We start from the raw sequence: 27,140 nt of genomic DNA, 5'->3' as shown, positions 1-27,140 counted from the left end.
TGTATAATATATAATATATATATAATATATAATAATGTATAATGTATAATGTATAATATATATAATATTGTCAGTCAACTATATATAAGAGATAAATATGGGTTTCCCTTTCCCCACACCTGTGCCAACATTTGCTGTTATTAGGTTTCTTTTCTAAGATTTATTTGGGCTGGAGAGATGGCTTAGCAGTTAAAAGTACCAGAGGCCCTATCACTACACTATACCTTCATGGCAAAAGTAATTTTACAGATGTGCTTAAGGACTGTGTGATGAAGTTAGTAAAGACTGTCATGTGCATTAGTCCTTAAAGGCAAAAAAACCCCTGGCTGTGGGCAGGAGATGGAGCTATGGGGCAGAAGCAGAGACATGATACCATCACACTGGCAGTGGAGAAAGAGAACCATGAGCAAGGGGAGCAAATGCTACAGAAAGACAAGGAAAAAATTCTGTCCTACCACCTGTGGAAGAACATGACCCTATTAACACCATCTGAGTTGTATAAAATTGGAAAATAGTACATAGAACAGTTCAGTTGCCAGTAGCTTTTGTCATGTTAAAAAGTACACGTCTAGGCCACTGAGTTCCCAATTAGTCACAATCTGGCTCCAGTGTGTAAGTCCATTATGCATATCTTGTGCATAACTGTTCTACGGGATATTATTTTGCGTATTATGTGTCTGTAGTGTATACTGAAATATTATGTAAAAAGTAAGATCTACATATGGATGATGCAACCAACTACCTAAGCGACATGCCAACGAAAACACCAAGTAAACAATGAACAGAAAAAAAAATGCAGACACAAAATTAAACTCACTAAAACTGTAATATACCTACAAAATATGAGCTATATTGCAATTAAAAAGATATAAGAAGTATTTTTAAGACAACACAGCTGTGTAAGAATGTGAGGGAAGATGTGTTTATTGTCTTACGATTTTCTGTAACCACCTGACAGAGAATGACATGAGATACTTTCTCCCTCAGAGCCTACTGAAGGACGCAATCATCAACACACCTTGTCCTCAGGGTTCCATTTCCCAAACTGAGAGAATACGTTCCTGTTATTTTAAGCAATTTATCTGATCTTAGTTACAGCAGCAACGAACATGACCTAAAGAGGCCAGCGTTGCAGCTCTCCAGAGGCTGCTCCATTCTCTCTTCCTGTTGCTTCCTCACATTTGGTTATCACCCTATTTACTTCAACATGTGATCCACTAACACAGAAATTTTTTTTAAAAAAGCACAATCTGAGACAACAAAGCTCAATTCTGATTATAGCCAAAAAAATTATAATCAACTGGATATACCTTTTTCTTCTTAGGGCCAAATTTCTGTATTGGTTATATTTGTATTGCTGTGATAAAATACCCATCAGAAAGCAACTTAGGGTAGAAAGGGATTATTTGAGCACACAATTCCAGGTTATAGTCCACCCCTGTGGGGAAGTCAAGGCAGGATCGTGAAGAAGCGAGTCACATCACATCCACAGCCAAGAGCAGAGAGAAATAAATGCACACATACTCCCTTGTACTTAGCGCCATTTCCACACTTACATAGCTGAAAACTCAGATCTAGGGAATGGTGCCACCCACAAGGGAGGGATGGGTTTTCTCAGCTCAATTAAAGTAATCAAGACAATCCCAAGGATATGCCCACAGGCCAATGCAATTTAGACAATCTCTTATTGTGACTCCCTTCCTAGGTGGTTACAGGTTGTGTCACTGACATTCAAAACTAACCATCACAAATACTGGGAACAAAGTAAAGTATCCCTTATAGTACAAGGATGCAGAGAATAGAATCTTACCCTCCCCAGGACACTCTCTCAGTAACAACATAGTTGTCTGGTTCTCCTACTTTAGACGGATTTATCAAAATTCTTCTCTTATTATATGATTTTTTTGATGTTATTGCTAAAGTGGTATGCAAAACTTCATGAAATCTAGGTACCTTTTAAAAACAATGAGTAGACTGTGGCTGATTTTATTCTGACCATCAATAGAAAATAATATGCTGAACTATATTCCATTCAGTTCTGGAAACCTGAAATGTACTTATTAATCACAGATGTGTACTGCTTCTTAATGAAAAAGAAAAAAAGATGCTTTTCAGTATATTTTGGGAAGAAGCATTCTAACCACTAGAATTATAGAGTAAAGAGACCACTCAGACATGGTGCTGGAGCAGTAGCTAAGAGCTTACATTTGATCCACAAGCAGGAGGCAGAGAGAGAATGGGCCTCGTGTAGGCTTTTTAAACCTCAAAGCCCTCCCCCACTAGTACATCTTCTCCAGTCAGGTCATACCTGATCCTTCTTCCTAAAACAGTTCCACCAACTAGGGACCCAGTATCCAAACACATGAGCCTATGGGGCCATGCTCATGCAAACCACCACATTCTACTCCCTGTCCCCCATAGGCTTGTAGCCATAATCATAACACAAATACATTTAGTCTAACTCCAAAAGTCTCTGCTATAGCCAACTGAATGAGCACATGGGGCCATTCTCAACCACCACAATTATTTAAATTTGAGGGCCATTTTCTCTCTCTCTCTACACACACACACACACACACACACACACGCACACACGCACACATACACATACACACACACACACACACATTTTTCATGAAAGATTATATATATGTGTGTGGGTGTGTTGGGTTATGATGCAAATTAAGTCATATTTTAAGAGGTCTGAAGGTCACTCTCTTCAAGGAGAAGTTGTTATCCTATAAGTAGCTATGTCCTTCAGGCACAGTTTCCCAGCAGAACCTACTGGGCTGAAGCTGATGTTGCCTTAGCACTCCAGCAGAGGGCTTGGAGGGTACTGTGGGCCCACCATGAGATCATTAGGAAGGAGCCCAAGAAACCAGAGAAGTTCAGAATGTCCAGAGCAGAGTATGTAAGGTGCTCAGCAGTGATACAGATACGCACAAAGATACAATTTATCACAACTTAAGAAAGAAAGATACAATTTATCACTTGTGCCAAAAACAAGGAGGCCATCTCCTGTCTCCAAACAATTTTTTTTGGCTTAGAAGCATTATTGGTGAAATTATTAAGGCCACTCCACGTAGTTAAAAGGGAGGTTTATTTTGTGGGGTAACTTACAAATGAAGGGATAGGTTGCAGGGTCTGGGAAAAAGGTATGGCACAGTCTACCTCCAGAGTCCAGGGTCCTGGAACCAAGAGAGGCCTCTCCTCTCTATACTGAGTCTCCAGCCTCCTCCCTCAGCCCCGCCTTGTGGGCGTGACCATTACCGAAGCCTCAATGGGGATTGGAACTTCCAGGCCAAGGCTGGGATGGCTATCCACTACAAAGCATTTTACATTCAAAATAAACTATGAAATTATGCTTGTAGCAGCACTGTATTCCAATAATGTCTATTTTAGTTTATGGCCTGGATCATAATTTCAAAGACTACATCTATCTATCTATCTACCTACCTACCTACCTATCTATCTATCTATTTATCTATCTATCTATCTATCTATCTATCCATCCATCCATCCAGAAGTGTAACTAGCTAGAATTTTCCTTTGTGAATCATTTAAAAATGTTTTGGATTATGTTATTTCATGGTGTGACAAAGCAGAATAAACTTAAAAAATCATGAGAAACTATGAGCCAAATTTGTGAGCCATCTTCAAAACTTGGGGAAAAAAAAAAAAAAAACTTCCCCAAGTTTTAAATCAAAAGATACCCAAGACTTATATCCAGTCATATTGTAAAAGTTGGCCTCTTTGTTGAATGAAATCACATTCTCTCATCCACTCTGATGACCTTGTGGCATGACATAAAACTAGTTTTAGTCTTAGTTTAAAATCTCCATATCAACAGTCAGCTAAGGTAAAGTACTTCACATCGTTTTTAAAGATCTGACCAATACAAGGCTGGGCTCAGTCTCTGGAAATGAAAACAAACAAAATTGCTTTATAAGGGATGGAGTTAATATGTGATCGCAGTTACACGTGTGGGTTTTGTTTATTCTCCTCTTTCCCTTTCTCTGGACTTTTTTCTTGTAATAGTGGATGCACTGCCCGGGAATCCTGAATGAACTAACTAATGCTCACTGCACTGCTCCAAGCTCAAATCACTCTGCATTCATCAAGGACCTCTTCCTTTTCCATTTGATAGACTCCCCTGTCCTCCCACTCCAGGACCCCTCCAGGTGGAGACAGCATGGTGTTTCCAGTTGCCTTTAGCTCCAGAGAAGGATCTGAGGGTGCACAGCTCCTCATCCCCCAGCTGTCACTCGCCAGTGACCAAGGCAGGAGAACTGCTTTAATTGTTTTTCTTTTTTCTTTCAGAGCTGAGGACCAAACCCAGGACCTTGCGCTTTCTAGGCAAGCGCTCTACCACTGAGCTAAATTCCCAACCCTAGAGCCACTTTACACCTGACCTTTGAACTTCCCTTCTAAACATTCTTCACCATCCACAAAAACACACATATATTTAAAGGCATAGTTCCTATTTCATAATGTTTCCCGGTGATAACTATATGTATGCATGCTGAAATACCTACACACACACACACACACACACACACACACACACACACACACACACCTACATACACACACACCCCTACACACACCCCTACACACACCCCTACACACACACACCTACATACACACACACCTACACACACACACACCCACACACACACCCCTACATACACACAAACATACACAACCTACATAAACACAAACACACACACCCCTACACACACCTATATACACACCCCTACACACATACATACACACACACCCCCTACACACACATACCCCTACACACACACATACACACACACCTACACACAAACATACACATACACACCCCTACACACACACACACACACACACACACACACACACACACACAATTGCAATGTACACACTGGCAAATAGAAGTAGTGAAAGTCAAGCCTGAGAGAGGTGAACAGGACAATGTCTCCAGAGTCCACAGGGATTTTTAAAGCTTAGTATCTCCAAAGCCTATTCTCAGAATATTCCAACAGCTCTAAGTAAGTATTATAAGCTCAGTGATGAGCTCTATTATTCCTCCAACAACTGAAAAATAAATTTAAAAAATCTGAAAAATAAATTCTTTGCTCCCCGTGGGTCCCAAACACAACTATCCATTCTCATCAACGTTAACTCCTTATCGTGGGAACTGTCATTCCTTCCCTACACCAGGCTCTCATCTGAATAAACCTACAAAGACCGAACGCTGTCCAGCTTGACCTCGGTCACCTTCTCCTCTATGTGAGCAGAGACTCTACCTAAAACACAAATTGCTACGTGAGAAAACACCAGCTAATTCTGTCTTGGAATGATACATTGGCCATGCATTTGAAAGATTAGAACTGAACTGGGTCAAGCCACAGCAGCCAGCGGAGTTACCCACTCACTGAACGAGATGAAACGAGAAAACAGTGAAACGTCTCGCCCCACCCCCACCCCCACAAAGCAAAGAATGCCTGAAAAAACTCACCCTTGCTAAACTAGACAGAAGCAGGGAAAGATGACCGTATAAGTCTCTCTCTCTCCCCCCAACCCCGCTCTGATAGAAGGGTTGTGACGGGGATCCCCAATTCTTGCCTTGTATTGTGGCCACACACATTGTCCATTTGTTCTTTTATTTTACAGTAGAAAGGTCGCATGCACACATTGGATCACGACACCGCTCTGTTACACCCTTCAAGGTCCTCAAAGTGCTCTTAAGAAAAAAGCCCAAGCTCCTTCACATGGTACAGTGTGTCTTCCAGCAGCTGCCTCCAGACTCAAACCCTCACAGCTGACCTCTCCTTCCTATAGTAAATTTTCAGTTCCATAAAAGCACTCATTGAGCTTTCTTGTATTGCCAGGCTGCTATGCATTAGGGCTTTTGCCTGGGACAGTCAAACACAGTTCTCGCCCTTCCATCACTTGGTTGATTCATATTTTTTGTTCTTGTCCCAGCTAGAAAATCTTCCCCTGTGTTTCAGGCCTCGACCAAGCACTTCTCAGGTCCTTCCTGTCATGCCTGACCTTGGCTGATGACATTCTCATCTGTGTTAATACTGTCTGTAGCTGGAGAGCTTCTCTCCAGGTGCCACTAAGGCCCCACATATAAAATAGTCACTCAGACGTTTATATTACTTATAAACTGTATGGCTGTGGCAGGCTCCTTGTTATCTACTTCTTCTATCTTAAATTAACCCATTTCTATTAATCTATAACTTGCCACGTGGCTTGTGGCTTACCTGTACCTTACGTCTCGCTTGTCATGGCGGCAGCTGGCAGCTCTCTCTCTCCACCTTCCTGTTCCCAGAATTCTTTTCTCTGCTTGTCCCGCCTATACTTCCTGTCTGGCTACTGGCCAATCAGCATTTTATTTATACAGAGCAATATCCACAGCAACTGTCCATTAGTTTCTCTCTCCTATTAAAACCAAAGAACCCTATGCAAGACAGGTGTAAAACTTGTGCTTATGTATATGTTCAATACTTAGCAAAATGCTTAAAACTGAGTATGTTGATGATTAACTTACATCAAATATATTAAATATATTTGATGTAAGGATTCTGTCCTTAATTGCATCATCAGCCTTCAACGACAGTGTCCCAGCCTAAAAAGCAGGCAGGCCCTCTGTGCATTCCCTTTTCTTCTTTCTGCTCTCCTTCCGTACCGCCCCCCTCCTCGCGGTCCTTCTCTCCTTCTCTTTTTCCCTCTCTCCCTCTCTCCTAAGCCAAAAGGTAACTATGGCTCGTGATTCTTCCGTCCAGCACTCTCCTCCGTTGGCAGTGGCCAGCCTCGAGCGCCGCTGCTTAACCAACATTTATTACAAATGGAATTCTCTGTTAGCATTAATCTTGTAAAAGGGTAGACTTAAAGCAGGGTAACAGAGATCACAGTAACATACAGAGTCATGTCACACAGTTGTTATGTGAGTTTTCCTGGGGAGAACCAACATGTCATGTCTACTCATCCCAGAAAGGAAGTCTACAACCAAGGAATGAATGCACCTATTTCCAAATTGGTGAACCAGTGAGTTTTTGTTGGGGCTAACAACAGGAGCACAGATGAGGAGTAGGGATGACTCAGAAGCAGCTGATGCAACACCAGGAATCTGTCCCTAACATGGGTGATGTGGTGACTCCCTGGAACGCTATCTGCAGCTCCATAGTCCCACACAGACCCACAGACCCTGGAGTTCTCCACACAGACCCACAGACCCTGGAGCTCTCCACATAGACCCACAGTTCCTGGAGCTCTCCACACAGACCCACAGACCCTGGAGCTCTCCACACAGACCCTGGAGTTCTCCACACAGACCCACAGACCCTGAAGCTCTCCACACAGACCCACAGTCCCTGGAGTTCTCCACACAAAGCCACAGACCCTGGAGCTCTCCATACAGATCCACAGACCCTGGAGCTCTCCACACAGACCCTGGAGTTCTCTACACAGACCCACAGACCCTGGAGCTCTCCACACAGACCCACAGTCCCTGGAGCTCTCCACACAGACCCACAGACCCTGGAGCTCTCCACACAGACCCTGGAGTTCTCCACACAGACCCACAGACCCTGAAGCTCTCCACACAGACCCACAGTTCCGGGAGCTCTCCACACAGACCCACAGACCCTGGAGCTCTCCACACAGACCCTGGAGTTCTCCACACAGACCCACAGACCCTGGAGCTCTCCACACAGACCCACAGTCCCTGGAGCTCTCCACACAGACCCACAGACCCTGGAGCTCTCCACACAGACCCTGGAGTTCTCCACACAGACCCACAGACCCTGAAGCTCTCCACACAGACCCACAGTTCCTGGAGCTCTCCACACAGACCCACAGACCCTGGAGTTCTCCACACAGACCCACAGACCCTGGAGCTCTCCACACAGACCCCACAGTCCCTGGAGCTCTCCACACAGACCCACAGACCCTGGAGCTCTCCACACAGACCCTGGAGTTCTCCACCCAGACCCACAGACCCTGAAGCTCTCCACACAGACCCACAGTCCCCTGGAGTTCCTCCACACAAAGCCACAGACCCTGGAGCTCTCCATACAGATCCACAGACCCTGGAGCTCTCCACACAGACCCTGGAGTTCTCTACACAGACCCACAGACCCTGGAGCTCTCCACACAGACCCACAGTCCCTGGAGCTCTCCACACAGACCCACAGACCCTGGAGCTCTCCCACACAGACCCTGGAGTTCTCCACACAGACCCACAGATCCTGAAGCTCTCCCACACAGACCCACAGTTCCTGGAGCTCTCCACACAGACCCACAGACCCTGGAGCTCTCCACACAGACCCTGGAGTTCTCCACACAGACCCACAGACCCTGAAGCTCTCCACACAGACCCACAGTCCCTGGAGTTCTCCACACAAAGCCACAGACCCTGGAGCTCTCCATACAGATCCACAGACCCTGGAGCTCTCCACACAGACCCTGGAGTTCTCTACACAGACCCACAGACCCTGGAGCTCTCCACACAGACCCACAGTCCCTGGAGCTCTCCACACAGACCCACAGACCCTGGAGCTCTCCACACAGACCCTGGAGTTCTCCACACAGACCCACAGACCCTGAAGCTCTCCACACAGACCCACAGTTCCGGGAGCTCTCCACACAGACCCACAGACCCTGGAGCTCTCCACACAGACCCTGGAGTTCTCCACACAGACCCACAGACCCTGGAGCTCTCCACACAGACCCACAGTCCCTGGAGCTCTCCACACAGACCCACAGACCCTGGAGCTCTCCACACAGACCCTGGAGTTCTCCACACAGACCCACAGACCCTGAAGCTCTCCACACAGACCCACAGTTCCTGGAGCTCTCCACACAGACCCACAGACCCTGGAGTTCTCCACACAGACCCACAGACCCTGGAGCTCTCCACACAGACCCACAGTCCCTGGAGCTCTCCACACAGACCCACAGACCCTGGAGCTCTCCACACAGACCCTGGAGTTCTCCACACAGACCCACAGACCCTGAAGCTCTCCACACAGACCCACAGTCCCTGGAGTTCTCCACACAAAGCCACAGACCCTGGAGCTCTCCATACAGATCCACAGACCCTGGAGCTCTCCACACAGACCCTGGAGTTCTCTACACAGACCCACAGACCCTGGAGCTCTCCACACAGACCCACAGTCCCTGGAGCTCTCCACACAGACCCACAGACCCTGGAGCTCTCCACACAGACCCTGGAGTTCTCCACACAGACCCACAGATCCTGAAGCTCTCCACACAGACCCCACAGTTCCTGGAGCTCTCCACACAGACCCACAGACCCTGGAGCTCTCCACACAGACCCTGGAGTTCTCCACACAGACCCACAGACCCTGAAGCTCTCCACACAGACCCACAGTCCCTGGAGTTCTCCACACAAAGCCACAGACCCTGGAGCTCTCCATACAGATCCACAGACCCTGGAGCTCTCCACACAGACCCTGGAGTTCTCTACACAGACCCACAGACCCTGGAGCTCTCCACACAGACCCACAGTCCCTGGAGCTCTCCACACAGACCCACAGACCCTGGAGCTCTCCACACAGACCCTGGAGTTCTCCACACAGACCCACAGATCCTGAAGCTCTCCACACAGACCCACAGTTCCTGGAGCTCTCCACACAGACCCACAGACCCTGGAGCTCTCCACACAGACCCTGGAGTTCTCCACACAGACCCACAGACCCTGAAGCTCTCCACATAGACCCACAGACCCTGAAGCTCTCCACACAGACCCTGGAGTTCTCCACATAGACCCACAGACCCTGGAGCTCTCTACACAGACCCACAGACCCTGGAGTTCTCCACACAGGCCCACAGACCCTGGAGCTCTCCACACAGACCCACAGACCCTGGAGCTCTCCACACAGACCCACAGACCCTGGAGCTCTCCACACAGACCCACAGTCCCTGGAGCTCTCCACACAGACCCACAGACCCTGGAGCTCTCCACATAGTCCCTGAAATTCTTTATGCAGCTCCAGTGTGAACACCTCTTTCCACAACTGAGCCTGTCGGCCTCCACCCACAGCAACTGTTGACTCTCCTTTACGCTGCCTGCTGGGTAGGAACCTCAAAACTCTTCCAAGTTTTTGTTCTCCAGCACATGTGACCTTTTTAAACCCCCTTGCAGCCTTGGAGCCTTCTGCAATGTTCCAGTTTGGTCAGTTATTGCAACTGGGAAGAACATACTTGTAACAACAGTGTTTCATTAACTCATTGAATTCTCTAAATTACAATGTGATACAAACATAATATTTATCTCCAATTCATAGAACAGGAACTGATCTAGAGAAGCCAAGTAATATGCTCAAGGTCCCAGAGCTGAGACACAAGATTAGAACATAAGCCATCTGGTTCTGTAGTCCTGGGCCTTCACCGCAATGATGTACAACTTCCTACCGTCAAACAACACTAACCATCCCCTTCAAAGATAAAAGGCGGTTTTAAAAGGAAAACACCGAAGATTTGCAATGGGAACACATAGATAAGATGATGGACTCCAAGGTCAAGAGTTCTGGGAGAGAGAATACTGGGTAGGACACCTAGCACTGCAAAGAGCAGGTGACCCGAGACCCTGGGGAGAAGGAAGAGATGCAAATCCTGACAGTCTTACTGTCTCTGGGACCTCCCCACTCAGCGTCTGCTGCTCACAGATTGCTTCTCCTGCCCTGCTAGCTCGCCCTTGTTCTCCCTCTTCTGGGAATACAGGCTGATGGACTAGACGAAAGACTGATGACAGGTAAAAGTGTCACACACACACACACACACACACACACACACACACACACTCACTCACGCATGAGCAGCCACAGAGTGCAAGTCACCAAATTACATTCACAGCTGCACGAAGACTTGGGATTTCTGCTCTTGACAAACCCAGTCACTAATTCATAGTAAAAATCAATTTTTCCTTCAGTGTTACTTGGTGTCTGTGACAAGTAGACTATTATATTAGGTCTTCTAGGTCTTCAGTAAGTGGACAGGCCAATGAGGAAGCCTGACACCCTACAGAGCATCTGAAGGCACTGTCAGGAGAGAGGGAGAGTCCAGAGGTTTCTGAAAAGAAGTTTCTTTGGGACATGCACTCATGATCAAACAACCAGATGTGTGCTCTAGTTCCGAGCACAAACCAATATGCTGAGTTAAAAAACAAAACAAGGGGTTGTGGATTTGGCTCAGTGGTAGAGCACTTGCCTAGCAAGCGCAAGGCCCTGGTTTCGGGCCTCAGCCCTGAAAAAAAAAGAAAGAAAGAAAACCAAAACAAACAAACAAACAAAAAATAAAACAAAGCAAAACAAGAAACCAGCCAAGAGAACTGCAGGAGATGCAGGACTAGAGACCCAACATGGAGGAAGCAGTTAATTCTAGTCATGGAGTCTGACAGGCTTGGAAGAAAAGATATGGGTGAGTCTGGTTGCCTGGAAGTAGACAGCTTATTATTGCTCAGGCCCAGGGTGTACTTGAAGATGCCAGCACAAGCTGTCTTAGGGGAGACAACATGTCAGTCACCGAGACAATAAAATCACAAAATGCTTAAATGTCAAATGAGGACAGAGAAGCTGTTCTTTCGGGATAAACATGTTTTGTGGTGAAGGTGGCAATTCACCTTCATTCAGTCACCACAGAACCGACTTTAACAGACTGCGTTCAAGAGAGTAGAGAAGGAACAGGGGGAGGAAAAGGGAAAAGAAGGGTGGGCTAGAACAACAGGAGAGCAGAGTGGAAGGAGGTGAATTTGTGAGCAGCGGAAGCTGAGTGAGGAGGTCCTAAAAACAGTAGACACCAAGCTATTCACCAAGGATTTAACTGTCTGTCAGCTTCTCATAGCGTAATCAAATACCTGACAAAATCACCTCATGAAAAGGAAATAATTAGCTCTCAGAGTTTCGGTTTGGTGACAGCCCTATTGTTTTGACCTGTGGTGAGGACAACATTATGGTTGAAACTATATGGTAGAGTGTCATGTTCATGCCATGGCAACTGGAAACAGACAGGGAGGAAGGGGCTGGAGTTCCAGGATAGGCTCCCAGGGCACGCCCCACGTGATTTCCTCAAACTGGTTAGGCTCTACTTCCTAAAGTTGTCACCACCGCCCACAGTACCACTGGTTGAGGGCCTCCACCATGTGAACCTTAGGGTTAGTTCAGATCCAATCTACAACATCCACAAGCAGGAGCGTCCACAGCCACCTGCCTACATGGTGACCCATGCAAGTGAGACAGACCAAGTGGACAGAAGAAACAGATAATGTCACAAAAAAAGCCATGTAAGCAAGTGAAGTGTCGTCTCTCTCCCCCCAGCTGACTTCCCCTCCTACATGCCCTAGCTCACCCAGGTACCGGCTACCCAGGCCCATCCTTCACAAGCTTCTCCGTTACCATATACGTCAGTGGCCCTCAGAATCACATGGATGATTAGAGGTACAGGTTCTTGGGGCTACTACACAAGTTGGGAGTCAGCAGCAGGGAGAAGAGCTGGGACCCGTCTTCTGAAGGATGACCCAATTGCTGAAAGAATCAAACTCCATTGCATCCTTTCCCCAACCTTGGAATCTTAATCATTTCCCTCCTTTAAAGATCTCTGTGAAGCGTCAATGCAGATACACTCAGTAACCACCAACCAATTAACGTTATCCCTCAAGATAGGACACAAGGAATATACAAAATCCAAATATCAGGCTTGCCAAGTTTTTGTTAGAAAATGTTTAAAGACATACTTTAAATGTTTATATGTAAAGACGACACAGAATTCTATACACACGTTACCTGTGCTGTATATACAAAGTGAGACTCCACTACGAAAGGAAGGTGACTTCTTCTGGTCTGAAACACAACTCCCTGGGTCAATTCAGAAAGCCCACATTGCATTTAAACAGGCAACAAAGGGCACTGAGGGTAATTTAACACGAAACAACAAACAGATCCTACAAAGAAAATGAACTTTGCATTTCTTTCCACACTAGTGTGATTGCAGCTGCTGTCAAAGATCTTAAACTGGTGTGGAAAGAGGCATTACTGAAACAGTTTTATCCCCACCTGCATTTGAAATAGACGGAGGACAGTTCAGAGTGCAAGGTAGCTGAGCAGCAAGAACTTAGGTGAGCTGAGCATCCGACAGAGCAGGTGACATCACACAACGTCAGCTGTACTCCAAGGATGCTCAGCTCGCCTTCACCTGCCAACCTTACAGGGCTTCCTCAGCAGCTGGTGGGTCCCCTCGCATCCACAGAGCCATGTGTAATGATGATGCTGGTTGGCAGCAACCTGCTCATTACACGACAGTCAAGAAGGGACTTCCCAATGATCAAGGTCCTATTGCTTGAGATTCTGTAAATTTTAAAAAAACTAACCAATGTAAAAAAAGTAAACATAATTTAAAAAAAGACTCAGAGCCATCTGTGATGTTTCCCCTTCTATTTCCAAAGATCTAAACCTACACAAAATGAGAAAACTGTCACAGAATGTAAGAAATAGGAAAAAAGGAGCCGTAGGAAGAGCGAGGGGGAAGGGCAAGAGAGAAGAAAAAGATGAATGAGAAAAAGCCAGAACCGGAGGCCGTGTTTTTGACAGCCGGGCATTTGTTTCCACTGACCACTGTAATGGATTCCAGGTGTCTGCTGGGCAAACCTCCCTGCCTTTCTCACTGGCAGGTCATGAGAGGAAAACCTGATCTTTTCACTCCCAGGGCTGTGGCTCCGTGTCGGGGCCCAGCTACTTCCTCCTCCCCTTTAGATTCTCAGTCTTAAGTCTGCAGTTCAGAAAAGCAAAAGGCCGAGAAGCAGCTAGAAGGAATTCCATTTGAACCCCGAAGGCAGGGGCTGAGACGCGCCCCACAGTTCAGCCTGGTTCACTTCAGTGCGACAGAGATTTCTCTTTTTGTTCATCTATTTTGCTGCTTTATATTATTTGACAAATACACCCTAAGATGTCAGAAGTTTGCCATCCGTAAGCAAGGGTTTAATAATCTGTTGTAGAAAAAAAAAGGACAATTACTTCTCTGTCCAAAAGCTCAACTTTTTTTTTTTTTGTCTCTCATCAGTTCTCCCCCATCCCTGTAGCCAACTGGCTCCAACACAAGAGTGAAGTCATTTCTTTCCTCTGTGATTGATTTTCTGTCTCATGATAAGCAAGAAAAATACTGTAAGGCAAGAGAGAGTGATTCACAACAAATACTTCTCGAAAACACAACTCCGGAGAGCCAGAGTAGTTAAAACAGAGTACTGGGCACCCAAGACTTGACTGTCCTGCATCTTCACATCTCTTCCTGTATAACAAACATAATAAATTTCTAGTAAAGCCCCGTGCTGAGTACATCATCTTAAGAAGAGCCTTCTTGGGTTGGGGATTTAGCTCAGTGGTAGAGCGCTTGCCTAGCAAGCGCAAGGTCCTGGGTTCAATCCTCAGCTCAAAAAAAAAAAAAAAAAAAAAGAGCCTCCTGGGTATCACTTTCTTCTATCTCTAGAACTATAGTGGATGCAAAGAATCATCCACATTTTCAGGTGAAAAAGCCTGTTTACAGCAGCTATGAACTCTGCCAGAGGACACATGGCTAATTACAAATGGCAGAGCCAGGACAAAAGACACAGATCTCCTCTGAGATGAATGTGTCAGGTCCGTGTTCCCTGGGTTTACAACTGAAGAGGAAAGTCCCCCGGACCTGCTACTGGATACTTCCCTGTTATCAACTTCTACTTGAGTAAATCTCCTCTGTGAAACAATTGTATCTTAAATCTCTTTTTTCTTTTTCTTTCTTTTCTTTTTTTCTTTTTTTCTTGAGACAGGGTTTCTCTGTGCAGCTTTGTGCCTTTCCTGGAACTCATTTCCAGGTAGGCCTTGAACTCACAGAGATCCACCTGCCTCTGCCTGCTGAGTGCTGGAATTAATGGCGTGTGCCACCACCGCCTGGCTTAAATCTCTTTTCAATGTATCCATCTCCGCGTATGATTAAGTGGAACATGGCAAACTTACACTTTTCTAAAGTAACTAGACCATGGTGGGCTCCAATAACTGAGTGAGGCTTTGTCTTAGTTGCATTAAGTTCTAGACCCCCAAATACACAGAACTGAGTAGATCAAGCTCAGAGCAATCCATCTACCAAAAGCTTGGACGAGACACATGATATGAAGCATGCTGCCTGACAGATGCTGTCCTTTCATTTTCTAATGTAAGCAAAAAGCCTACTAAAAAATTCAGCTAACTTAGGGAAGAAAACATGGCTGGCTAAATCAATGCATCTGCTCCATCCCTGCTTCTTCTTCCCTGCAGGTTTTAATGAAATTTTCTCAGGGTAGGCTCCATTAAGGGGATCTAGGCAGACACCAAACAACGTAGCTCCCATCCTCCACCCGGTGCTGCGGGACAAGCGTCACACGCTGAAGGATGTTTACAACAGTACTGTCTTTGTGAAAAATCCAGAAGGTTCCTTGTGATCTTTGGGTCAAGAGTAATTGTTCTTTTACAGAGCAACTGAGCTGATTCTTATTCTCACGGACACTCTACACTTCAAAACTAAGGAAGCTTATCATCCTGTTGCTAAATAAATAAATACAACACATCAACCTCAGGGTCTACCTGCGAGCTACTCATGGTTATGGTGTGCAATGCACTTTTGTGACTTCTTCTTCCTCTCCCAGCCGGTCCCAACTCCTCACTGGCATCTTTCTCAGCTACTTTCAATTTGAATCTTGAATGTGTTTCTTTAATTTGGGTGAGGTTTTATAGAGGTAAGGGCAAGCGCAAGTAAGCAAATTCAAACGCACACACAGAAAGAAAAATAGAATAATGTGTGCTGACACTGCGAAGTACATTTGAACTGATCTTCATGGAAATCCATTTAAATTCTCTGCAAAACATTTTCTAAACTATTATGTTCCGGGCTTGAATTTTAAACTCTTGTTGAAAAGAAATTATTTTGTTTATGTACAGTACTTCTGTGGTTTTTAAATTACATTTTATTTATTTGTGTGTGTGCCACGGCATACATGTGGAGGTCAAAGGACAGCTTGTGAGAATCAGTTCTCTCCTTACACCATGTGGGGTTCAGAGTTCAGGTCATTAGTCTTGGTGGAAGAATATTTACCTTGAGCCATGTCAAAAACTTGAGATAACATATTTTAATTAACCGAGTTTACGAAGTAAGTTACACAGAACCTTAACATTAACAAAAACAAGAAGACAGGAGAGACTTCCTGGAAAGGAGGTGGTTGCCTGCACACAGGCAGATAAAACACACAGGCAAGTGCATCTTCCTGTGATACCCAGTTGTTTAGAGACCCATAGGATTATACACATTTCTCAGACAATCTTTCGGATTCCCTCTCTACTGCACAGTATATTTGGTAAGAACAGCACAGTTACATCACATCTTCAATTTCACTTTTCTTTCACAGTGGCTGAAATTCTTTTCTTTTCTTTCTTTCTTTTTTTTTTTTTTTTTTTTTTTTAAAGATAGGGTTTCTCTGTGTAGCCTGGGCTGCCAGATTGGCCCCAGACTCGAGATCTGCCTGAACCTGCCTTCAGAGTACTAGGACTAACAGTGTGTGCCACCATGGCTGAAATTCTTGTTACTCTATGGACGTGAAACTTTAAATCTCTTTATTTGCTAACATTCAATGGATTCAATAAATGTGATGGTTCACGTTGTCACCTTAACAGGATCAGGGAGCTGAGCCTCTGGACCTGGTATGAGGGATTCTCTTGATTAGGTCACCTGACATGGGAAGACCTACTTTTAAAAGTAGTGGCACCTTTCTGGATGTAGGTCCGAGACTGCATACAAAAGGAAAGGCTAGCTGACCATGGGAATCCATCATTTCTGGATGCACCGTGGCATGACCAGACACTGTTTTCCTGACTTCTTCATCACGATGACCTGCACCCTTCAACTCTGAGTCAAAGTAAACCCTTCCTTCCTTCAAGCTGCTGCTTCTCGGGTGTTTCGTCACAGCGATGGGAAGAGTAATACAGCTTTAACACCAAACAGAAGACGTGCCATTATTCCTCTCCCCCAAGCCTGCCTTCGTGGCCTTACCTCTAGATTCTTCCTCACATAAAGCATCCTGGAGGGTAAATGCTACAAGCTTTAAAGGAGCCTTGTCAAAGGCAAATTCTACGAGTGTTATGGAAATGTTGTAGCTCTGAGAACAATTTGAATAATTAAAAAAAAAATCTCTGAACGAAAAAAAATCCCTTCTTAAAAACCCACAAATAACTATTATAGACCAATCAGGGCCTATGTCCTAGGTAAAAATAGCAGAGGCCATAGTGAGCATCAGCTGCCTTTATTCATTATTAAAACCTTACTACATGACAAGAACTTTCAGAGTACTATGCACTGGGTTATCTCACTTAATCCTCCTAATGACCCTGTGTGGTAGACACTCTGCTGCTTTGATGTCATGCTAAGGCTCAAACTGAGACATATCTGAAGGGATACAGGGTTCAGAATGACTCTGGAGTCGGCCCCTTTGCACTGCTGTTCCAGTAAGTCACGAATGAAGACCCTTCTTACGTTATCTTCATGCTCAGCTCTGAGCAGAAGCAGCACTGTGAGACTGCTCATCCCAGGTACCAATTATACAACTGCTGGGCCAATTCTTCAAGCCCAAATCCACATCACTAGCAAAGTAGATGCTCAAAATGTTAGTTGATTGGGTGAAAAATACAGTTTAGTTTTTAGAAGAGTAGAAATGTTCTTCAAGGAAAATCACAAATCCATTCCATATACAAAGCCATTGTAGGGATGGTTCTTTTAATTCTACAGTATTTGTTATTGTTTTATAAATACAGCTGGTCTTTTTTTTTTCTGAAATGGTTATGTGCACACTATATCCTAAGACAATGACAACACTCATAGTATACTTTTTGTATGTAATGAAGAACAGGATTAAACTGAGCAATTTAAGCCCAGGTAACTGGAAAATAAAAATATTTAGTACTGTTTTAAGTTGCATAAAATTATGACCAACCACATACCTAAACGAATGTTTAAGAATCTGGGTTTGAATGTGGCTATTTAAAAGTAGCTAACATTTCTATCAGAGCATTAAAAACCACAACAGAAAAATTATGTAAAACTAAAACCCAGATATCAAGGGTCACTTTCAATTCCTAAGCCAGTTTAGCCTGATCAAAAGAAAAGAGCCCTGCTAAGTTCAATGCAGCAGACGAAGTGACAGACTGGCCTTTGGCCACTGAGCAACAGCACAGTTAGTTAGGCACCCTCTTCCCACCTCCACCGATTGGTAAATCTGTACTTGTTGAGACTATGTGACTGTTAAAATTTGTACTTGAAATTATTTATTTTCCTGCTTTTATTAGAGAAGGTATTTAATCCTAGTGACGGTATTCACTCATTAAATACATACACTCAGATATGTATACTAATAAAATTATACTGGTCTTGTACAATTTTACTAACATTGTTATATTTGTGCTGTAAAAAAATCCCAATACAAAGGCATTTTTTTTAGTCTCTCAGTCTTTTGTGTGATGAAACAGGCTTTTTTTTTTTTTGCAGCAACTGTTTTGTTGTAGAATATTGTTTTAGGGTGTGTTACTTTTGTCCATGCTCTGGAACATTTGTTTAATGATGCAAAGATGTGTTTGGCTAAATAAAATTCACCTGAGGAGGCTGAGTCAGCAACTAGCTGACAGGAAGTAGTAGGGAGGAGCCAGGTGGATAAGGATTTGTAAGGAGGGGCGAAGAGACCCATCAGAGCCTTTTTTGGGAAGACTCCAGCAGGTGGGCTGCTTGCTATTCAGCCTCTTGGAGGAGCAGAATTCCACCTTAACCTTTGAATCTTGAGTTCTTTAGAGGAACAGAGGTTTTGTAGCTTTGCAAGAGCTGGCGCCTGAGGAAAGAGATTTCCCTCGGGCTAAGGCCCCTGCAGCAGAGCTGAAGTTGCTGATTAGGGCCTCCATAGCTTAAAAGGCAGCAACAATGAAATTTAAAAAACAAACAAACAAAAAACAAACAAAAACAAAAACAAACAAACAAACAAACAAAACCACTGTTTCTCTGGTACACTTCATGAGCACCATCATCTACCAAAATCCACTTACCCATGTAAAACCAAAAGGATATAAAAAAGCAAACATGGGGGAAAAAGGATTGTTTTTTTTTTCTACTTAGTATAGTATTAAGTTACTGTAACTTACTGCTCAAATACTGTTAAAGATGATAAGCGGCGCTGTTTAGGAAAGGTCATGAGCCATGACAAAACCCAGTATCACAGCTTTATTGGTGTGTGGTGGGGGGTGGACACAAAAGAACCAGGCCTGGGGAGAAGCACATGCAGAGAGCAGACAGAGAGACGGAGAAGAAAGAGGAGAGAACAGAGAAGGGGAGGGAAGCGGGGAGTGTCTGGGTCCAGCTTTTTAAGGGTTCCCGTGAACATGCGCAGACGGGCTTATGGAGCTACACCACGAATGCACTAATCGTGTGACCACGCCATGAGCACGTAATCACCAGCGTACACTGGTGACGTAAGGTGCAAGACCCCCTTGCTTAGCTCCTGAACTGCGCATGTGCAGTCACACCGCTGGCGTGGCGGCGGAATCCCAACAAAGGCTAGGTGTTGTCTTCATACAGATTTCATTTTCCTTCTAGGTGTCAGAACTAGAATGCCATCTGATGAACGTGAGTCTAGGCTAGAAAACACGACACACACAGCTAAGCTTCATGTTAGGGTCAAACCACAACAAAAGGCTTTTTTTCAGCCTAAAATATAAACTTCAGAATAACCACATGTGTTTAACTATAATCTTACAAATCCAGCTCTGATAATGTTTGAATGCCAGTTCTTCCATAATTCTGTCCATTTAGGGGTCATCAGACAGTTATTGCAGGGCTGCAAGTCGCTACTCTTGACCTTTGGCACACTAAGATGTACTTCATGTAAGATACACCCATCCACAGAACTGCTACAGATGTCCCTAAGCATGTAAAACTAGTCCTCTCCAGGCCAATGTCACGTGGGAACTCACGTGGTCTTAGGACCATGTTTCTTACAATTTGTAAGTGTTTTTTAGCAACCAAGCTGTGAATGTGTATTAAGCTAGAGTTTAGAGAAAAATACTTACAAAATACCGAGTTTTGTCAGTTCAAATCTTGTCTTTTAGAAAGCAGACAGATAGGAACATGAATTATAAACAAATTTTGGCCAACCAAAAGGAGACAGGAAGTGTGCTCTTGAATCTTAAACTCCTGAAAAGTACACTATGACATAATCAGAATTCTTCACACATGTGTACTGTAGCATGAGTTTTCAGACAGGGTTGGGCCCTCTGCTGCTTACTAAATACAATCTTGTTTATAAATGGCCAGTCAATCCCACCACAATGACTTTTATCTCCTTAGGATCACAAAGTGCATGTAAATACTAATTGGCTGAAATGCCTTATAGGCAAAAACATTTCAGTTTGGCAAAAAGGGTATCAATCAAAGCCTACCACCAAACAATAAGAAACAGTCATGTATCATGTAATGGTGTTCTGCTCCAAGAAAGAACATATACAGGATTACAATCAAGTTGGAAAGTCCTAGTGCCTGGTAACACTGTAGTCACCCTACGAACATCAGCACAATGAGCTCTTTGCTCTCATGGTCATAGGGGTGCTGGTGTAAAGAAGCTTACTACACTACCAATAATATAAGGTTAGCACATATAACTGTCTACAGGACACAACATCTGATAAGCAACTATGTTATTGATTTGTCGGTTTATGCAATACACTTCAATGTTATTTTAGAGCATACTTCTTCCACTTACACAAAATTAACCATGAACATGCATACTGTGTTGTGCAGATAGCAGCCCTTTATATGCCCTGTTTAACACATGTCTTATGCTTGATTTCATTTTACACTGCATAGGGGGCTGGAGAGATGGCTCAGTGGTTTGGAGCACTCGTTGCTCTTTGAGAGGACCTGGGTTAGATGCCGACCACCCACATCATTTTACACTGCTTGTTCATCCTGGCCCTAGGAGCAAAAGGCTACATCCTATATAAATGACACCTAGGTATGTGTAAATATATTCCATGATAGTTACAAAGGACAAAAAAATCACTTACTGATTGATGCATTCCTCAGAATGTGACTCTACCTACAACTGTAAATATATGTTAAACAATGCAGAAAGAGCCGTCAGTTATTAACATGATGCTGTTTGCTCAATTCTACAATTTTCCCCACTTTGGTTAAGCAGCCTCTCAACAAGCTCCTTCTAAGTTGAAACATATTAGGTCTTTTAAAACTGTTAGATGAGAGGACCCAGCAAATGCCATAACAGGCTGCTCGGTCTTCTCTCAGAGATCAGGCCTCAATTTCAGTTTCCTGAGACTGAATATGCAGTTTCTAAAAGAGCCACCAACAAAGGGCAATTAATCACTCATACCCCTGATAACAGGGACAAGGGAGATAAAACACACCAAGCCTGGGCCACTGAGCCAGCCCCCACAGTCAGTATGTGCTAGGCCAGCCAGCTTCCACAGCAGCTCAAGGACAAAGTCTGGGACTTGTCCAGGCCTGCCACAAAATGGAAAACAGTAGCCCTGACCAGCCCTGACTAGCCCTGGCCAATTAAAATGTAATAATGTGATTACCACTTGCTTAAGCCAATCATATCTAAAGTGACCTCACTGCTTTAGGATCTCCCCTTAGCTGTGCTTAAAAGGAGCCCACACATCCTTCTTGGGGTCTTTGCCATCTTGCCTTTATTTGGGATGGCAGGACCCAACATGCTGGAAACTTTCTTGAAATAATAAACAGTCTTACTGATTGCATCCATGGATGGTGGACTTTTGTGGGACTTCTCCATGACCCTAACATTAGACTTTTTCTTTCTTCCTTCCTTCCTTCTTTTTTTCCTTTTCTTCTTTCTTTTTTAAAGCCAAGACAAGAGCTTAAGTATCAAAAGGCTAGCCTCACACACACTGTAGCTGAAGATGACCTTGAACTACCCACCCCTCTATCTCTATCTCTTGTGTTGGATTAAGAGTATGTAATACCACCCCTGGCTTATCTGGTGGTAGGGCCAAGCCCAGGGCTTCATACACATGCACGCTAGTCAATCATTCTACCCACTGAGATTGCTAGCCCTTGGATCATTTCTTTAGGTGACAAGGTTAATACATTAAGAAGGAAAAGACAAAAATCTACCAACTAGGCTGCGCTGCCATCCTTTCCATGTAGTCTTTGGCCATGTCTCGGGCTTCAATGTTCTCAGGATACAGCACACAGAACATTGCCAAGGCACCCAGGTTGTTTCCATAGATCTCATTCCAGCGGGCACTGTAGTCCTTGTGATCCCAGGGAGGGAGGTACTCCAAGGGGTTAGACAGCATGGTGTGCACAGCCTCCGTGAGCCGAGCGGCAATGTGCTCATGGGAGCTGGCGGCCCTTAGCTGGAGCTCTGCCACCTCTGTCCTGGAGAAGTACAACATCGGGTGGCTGTCATAGTTGGCATTCGTGAAAGGAATCATGACTTCTGGGTTCTCGTCAGTAATGTAGGCTGACACAAAGCAAAGCAAATATATGAAAAACACACTGGGAGCACCCCGTGTGTGAGTCCTCATCGTGGCATCAGATCTCCAGATCTCCAAGGCAACCAAACCATCTTCGAACGATCCTGCAAGGGGTACAGAAGACAGTGTATGTCAGTCACGCCTAGTGGAAAAACACAATAGATATCACTTTCCTATAAGGGCTAAACATTGAAAAAGCAAGCTTATGAATTTCTTAATATGCAGCAGAAAGTTGAATTAGGGAGAAACCTGCTAAAACCAAGTAAGGTATGACTTTATAGACCTAAACAACTCTAGGGTTCATCACAAAAACACAACTTGGGACTTACAGAGAAGGGGAAAAAATGATGTTTTTCTCATAAATTATCAGGCAGAAAAGTTGAGATTTTTATGATATTTTAGACATTAATACATAAACCACAATAACCAAAAGGCTGTGGTAAACTGTCTGTCTTCTGGGAATCTGAGAAGGCATTATGAGAAATGGAGAAAATCCTGCATTTCTTAATCCAGCCTCCTTCACCACAATGATGTCCCTCTTCCTCACATTCTGCACTGTGAATCAAGCTTTTGGATCAGCACATCTGCGGGGTCTATGCGGACAAAACAGTATGAGTAAGGTTAACTATCCTCCTTGTGGGAGCAGAAGGTGGGCTAGAGAAGACAAAAGAATCTGCCAACAGCTCCCTGGACTGAAGTCAGCTCTCCAGGAAGTCCAGACTCAGGGCTCTGGGACTGGGAAGTTGGCATGCCTTCATTCAGTAAAGAAAATCCCAATGTGGAAAGACTGGATGACTAGTGGATGTGCTCTCCTTTTGTGACTTGAAACCTCTGTATGATTTTTCGATTTGCATATAGGACTTTGGTGTCAATTCAGTAAGTTAGACATTTAAAGCAGGCTCACGTTATCTTATCTAGTTGTTTTTCTTTATAGTTCTTTTTTTCAGTGGTGTACTGTGCACTAGCTAAAAGAACAACCTTCAAACAGAAGCATGCATGCGTGTACACACACACACACACACACACACACACACACACACACACACACACACCCTCAGCGTTGTCCATGTCCCACATCTGGGATAAAGCAGGCATAAAATCCTCAGAGAAAAGTCAGAGAATTCCTAAAATTCTTATGAGGGGAAAGGTTATAGAAAGCAGACCAGGGGAAAAAAAGTTTTATGTAAATAATGAACAGTGGTTTTCAATTATTAAAAGGAAAAGCTGATGGTGAAACCAAGTGATTTTTTTCCAAGGAAAAATGGCCTCATCCCAGACAGATGAGAGAAAAATAAAAATCTGACACCAAATTCAATCCACATTCTCAACTTGCTCCATTTCCCAAGGAGCAGAGCGTGGCATCACTGCGGCTACTCTTACTCTGGTAGTTTTTAATTCTTCAATGTCCTTTGATTATAAATACATATATGAGAAAATGTAATGGCGGTAGTTTGAGAACACATTTTAGGTTCAAGAATAGAATTTCTGATGAATAAAAAATGTGAACACAGTCATACTAAATCAGATATATAAAAGAGAAATAACTCCTGGACTCTGCCAGTATTATGTCTAGCACCCAACGCTTCAAGGCAGCTGGCTAGATCCTTCAAGGTCAGAGACTCAGCCAAAAGAAATAGTCTTCTGTGGTTACACAGAGAAGGGTGTGGTCTCTGGCAACCCAGAAGTGGCTGGTGTGAAAGAACAATCAGTCCCCCGAGGGGATTGCCTTTTGCTTCTCTCAAGAGAACAGTACAGCTGGCCTTTCTCTGAAAAGCGTGTATGTGTATGAACCTTCAAAGTCTAAAGACATGTCATCAGTGCAATTAGCACTGCGGAGAAGCAGGCACCCCGGGTGAGGACAGGTTGGACGTTCTTTAATTGGCCCCACACGCACACAATTCCACTTCTCTCAAAGGCTGGGTTTTTCTTGTGGTGGTTGGTACTGCAGGAATAGGGCGACTCAGGCTACTGGGGAGAGGTTACGAAGACAATGTGGAAACCAGAATTTTTCCATCTCAAGCTTTTGTACGAACTTTCTCCCGAATGATGCAGCCTGGTAGGTTTTATTTGCTCTTTCTTCTCCCCTGCTGCATACCACATCCCACCTTCCTACCCAGCCAGCTCGCTGAGATAGCAGAGGCTAGTCTAGAGTCCTGAAAGGCTGTGGGGTGGACATGGCCAACTTGACCAAACTCATCCTGTGACCCCGGCTACTTCTGCCATGATGCCTCCAGTTACTCAGGACTTGCCTGCATACGCCTAAAGAACAAAAGAGGTTCCAGAAATAGAAAGAACCCAATCAAGGCTGCCGTCTCTGTCTGCCAACTATTTTGGAAGGTTCCTCAGTTACTGCTTTGCGTTCATGAGAGGGCGTAAGAGCAGAAAGCCTGGCGTTTGCCACACTTTAAAACCTGCTGGAAAAATCACTCAGGCCAATGCAGAACCCACAGACATTCTGCAGAAAATGCATGAAGAGAGATGGTCTAAGGTATTCACCAGCCACAAATTACACGCTGCCTTCCTCACGTCTCAGTCAATGGGCCAGGTTCCCACCATCCTCCCAGCGAGCAAGACCTTCCTTTACCTACCCACAGTTACTCCTGGGCCTGGCACAAATGAACACATTAGCTGGGTTCAGCTATCTACACATCAAGCCTTCCAGACACCGGCAGCTTGAGCGTTGGTAAAGTCTCACCATTAAAATGAGCAAGAAGCAATCCTGTTCTTCCTTATATGAAGCCACAGCAAGTTTAAGGCTTTCCAGAAAAAAAAGAAAAGAAAAAGAAAAATCTCTGCCAGGAAAGTAATAGAAAACACGCAGAAAGTCTAGAAACTTCAGTAACCTAAATGTGATGTTTTAAAATAAAATGGAACAGAAGTCTACCTCAAACTTGCCTTAACCTACAGAGACACCTGGTTCCCATTCATTAATTGTAAATGTCTAGCAAATTCTACCCGACAAAATTCCATTTCCAGCCTTTGGCTTTTTCCATCAGTACCCCACCCTAGCCACCCTGTGTGAAAACTTTTAAAAAACAGGCACGTTTTTTTTTTTTTTCAAGATAATTTAAAGTGGGGACCAAAGCAGGCATGTTGTAGAGTAATTTCATGTACTTATCTCAGTATACCTTAGGAAAAGCTGTACTAACTACCATAGCACATCTGGGATATATATTCAAGTCTCAAAGTTTGAAAAAGCAAACAGTAAAACCAAGATGAACACAGCAAAGATGTCGATTGTGGTATGTGTTAGTTGTGGTACCTTCATGAGCAGTTTGGGAGACACTGAGAATGCTCAGTGAGACAATGGCTTGTGAAAGGCGTTCAGAAACTTCACCCTCCCTCCCCTCCCCCATCCTCCAATGCACAGAAACGAGTCTGGACTTGGAGACTTCTAGAAATGATCTCAAGAAATCCCTACCCCAGCTCACTGTTGCGAAGACAGCAGAGCTCTGCCAGCTCACTGTAGTCTCTGCTCTAGTTCAAGAACACATGACTAGACACACTTAGCAACTCAGCCTGTTAATACAGTGCTTACCCAGAATTCCATCCTCAGAGTGTTTCTGAAGAATCCTATGAGCCCCATTTCTCCTGATTTTCTTTCCTCTTCTCCATGGAATACAGTAACTTGTAGAATTCAGCTTGCTTTCTCATTCTCTCCTTCCCACAGAACACACATCACTAAAACATTCCTATGCCTTTGCCCAATCAGTAGATACAGCGTAGTAATTTAAGAAGCACTGTTGCTACCAGAGACTTTAGATAGTCCTGGAATGCCAGCCACCAGCTGCAGCCCAGTTCAGTATCATACCCAAGCCAAGCCAGTTATAATTATCTTAAGTAGATCTTCACAACACCGCACAGCCCCAAATTATTCTGCTTAATTCCAGTTCCAATAATGCACCACAGCTGTTATGACTGCTAATCCAGAACTGTGGTGCTGGATCTAAATGCCTCACACATATCCGATCTTTAACATTACAATAACAATGTGGCAAAGAAGCATTGTTTGCCCCGAAACTGAATCCATTCCAGAAGCAGAGCTAGAATTTAAATCCTAAACCAAGGTTGTTTTCCTTAAACCAAACAGATTTATTTTAAAGCATTTTAAATTGGAAGTTTCACTTTTGCTAACTGTACATAGAACATAGAAGGAATGTCTGGAGGAACTAAGAACCAAAGCAGTGTGGACCTGGGACCACATATAGAATGAAGCGTATGGTACCACAAAAGGCCTTCCAACTCCTCGTGCTTTGGAAAATGTGGAGTCTAGCAGACAGAACAGAAAAATGGCCCTGAAGAACGTAAAACATGGCCCAAATGAAGATAAATTAAAAAACCCTCTTAGGTGCCAAATCTTAGGAGCACAACATAATGACTACCTGTGCAGAGTGCAGACTTGCCTAGACACCAGGGTGCTGTCTGCTGGTTTTGATCAACTGACTTTCATTCTCAAAGCCTCCATTCTCTCCTTTACAGGATGGTACCTATTTCATGGATGGAGAGGCTCAATAAATACGTATTTTTAATAAAAGATGAAAAGTCTCACTCATTTAAGACTATATTAACCTATCGACAAGA

The 27,140-nt window shown here is 44.2% G+C and overlaps 1 protein-coding gene across 4 annotated transcripts in view; it reads right to left on the bottom strand.

Annotated features, from left to right (window-relative positions):
• Positions 1–27,140, bottom strand: part of Dse (dermatan sulfate epimerase) — a 61,599-nt gene that overhangs the window by 14,442 nt on the left and 20,017 nt on the right. For 3 of the 4 annotated variants that reach the window (XM_036169367.1, XM_036169368.1, XM_036169369.1), the window contains exon 2: positions 22,195–22,663. In XM_036169367.1, the coding sequence (XP_036025260.1) occupies positions 22,195–22,610 (416 nt within the window). In that variant the 5' untranslated portion in view covers positions 22,611–22,663. Of the gene's footprint in view, positions 1–6,257; positions 6,276–22,194; positions 22,664–27,140 lie in introns of those variants that run through there. The other variant, XM_036169370.1, reaches the window with a different exon arrangement.

This window comes from Onychomys torridus, chromosome 19 (genome assembly GCF_903995425.1).
Source record: "Onychomys torridus chromosome 19, mOncTor1.1, whole genome shotgun sequence".
NCBI classification, from domain to species: Eukaryota; Metazoa; Chordata; class Mammalia; order Rodentia; family Cricetidae; genus Onychomys; species Onychomys torridus.
This window is presented reverse-complemented; position numbering and strand designations above follow the sequence as displayed.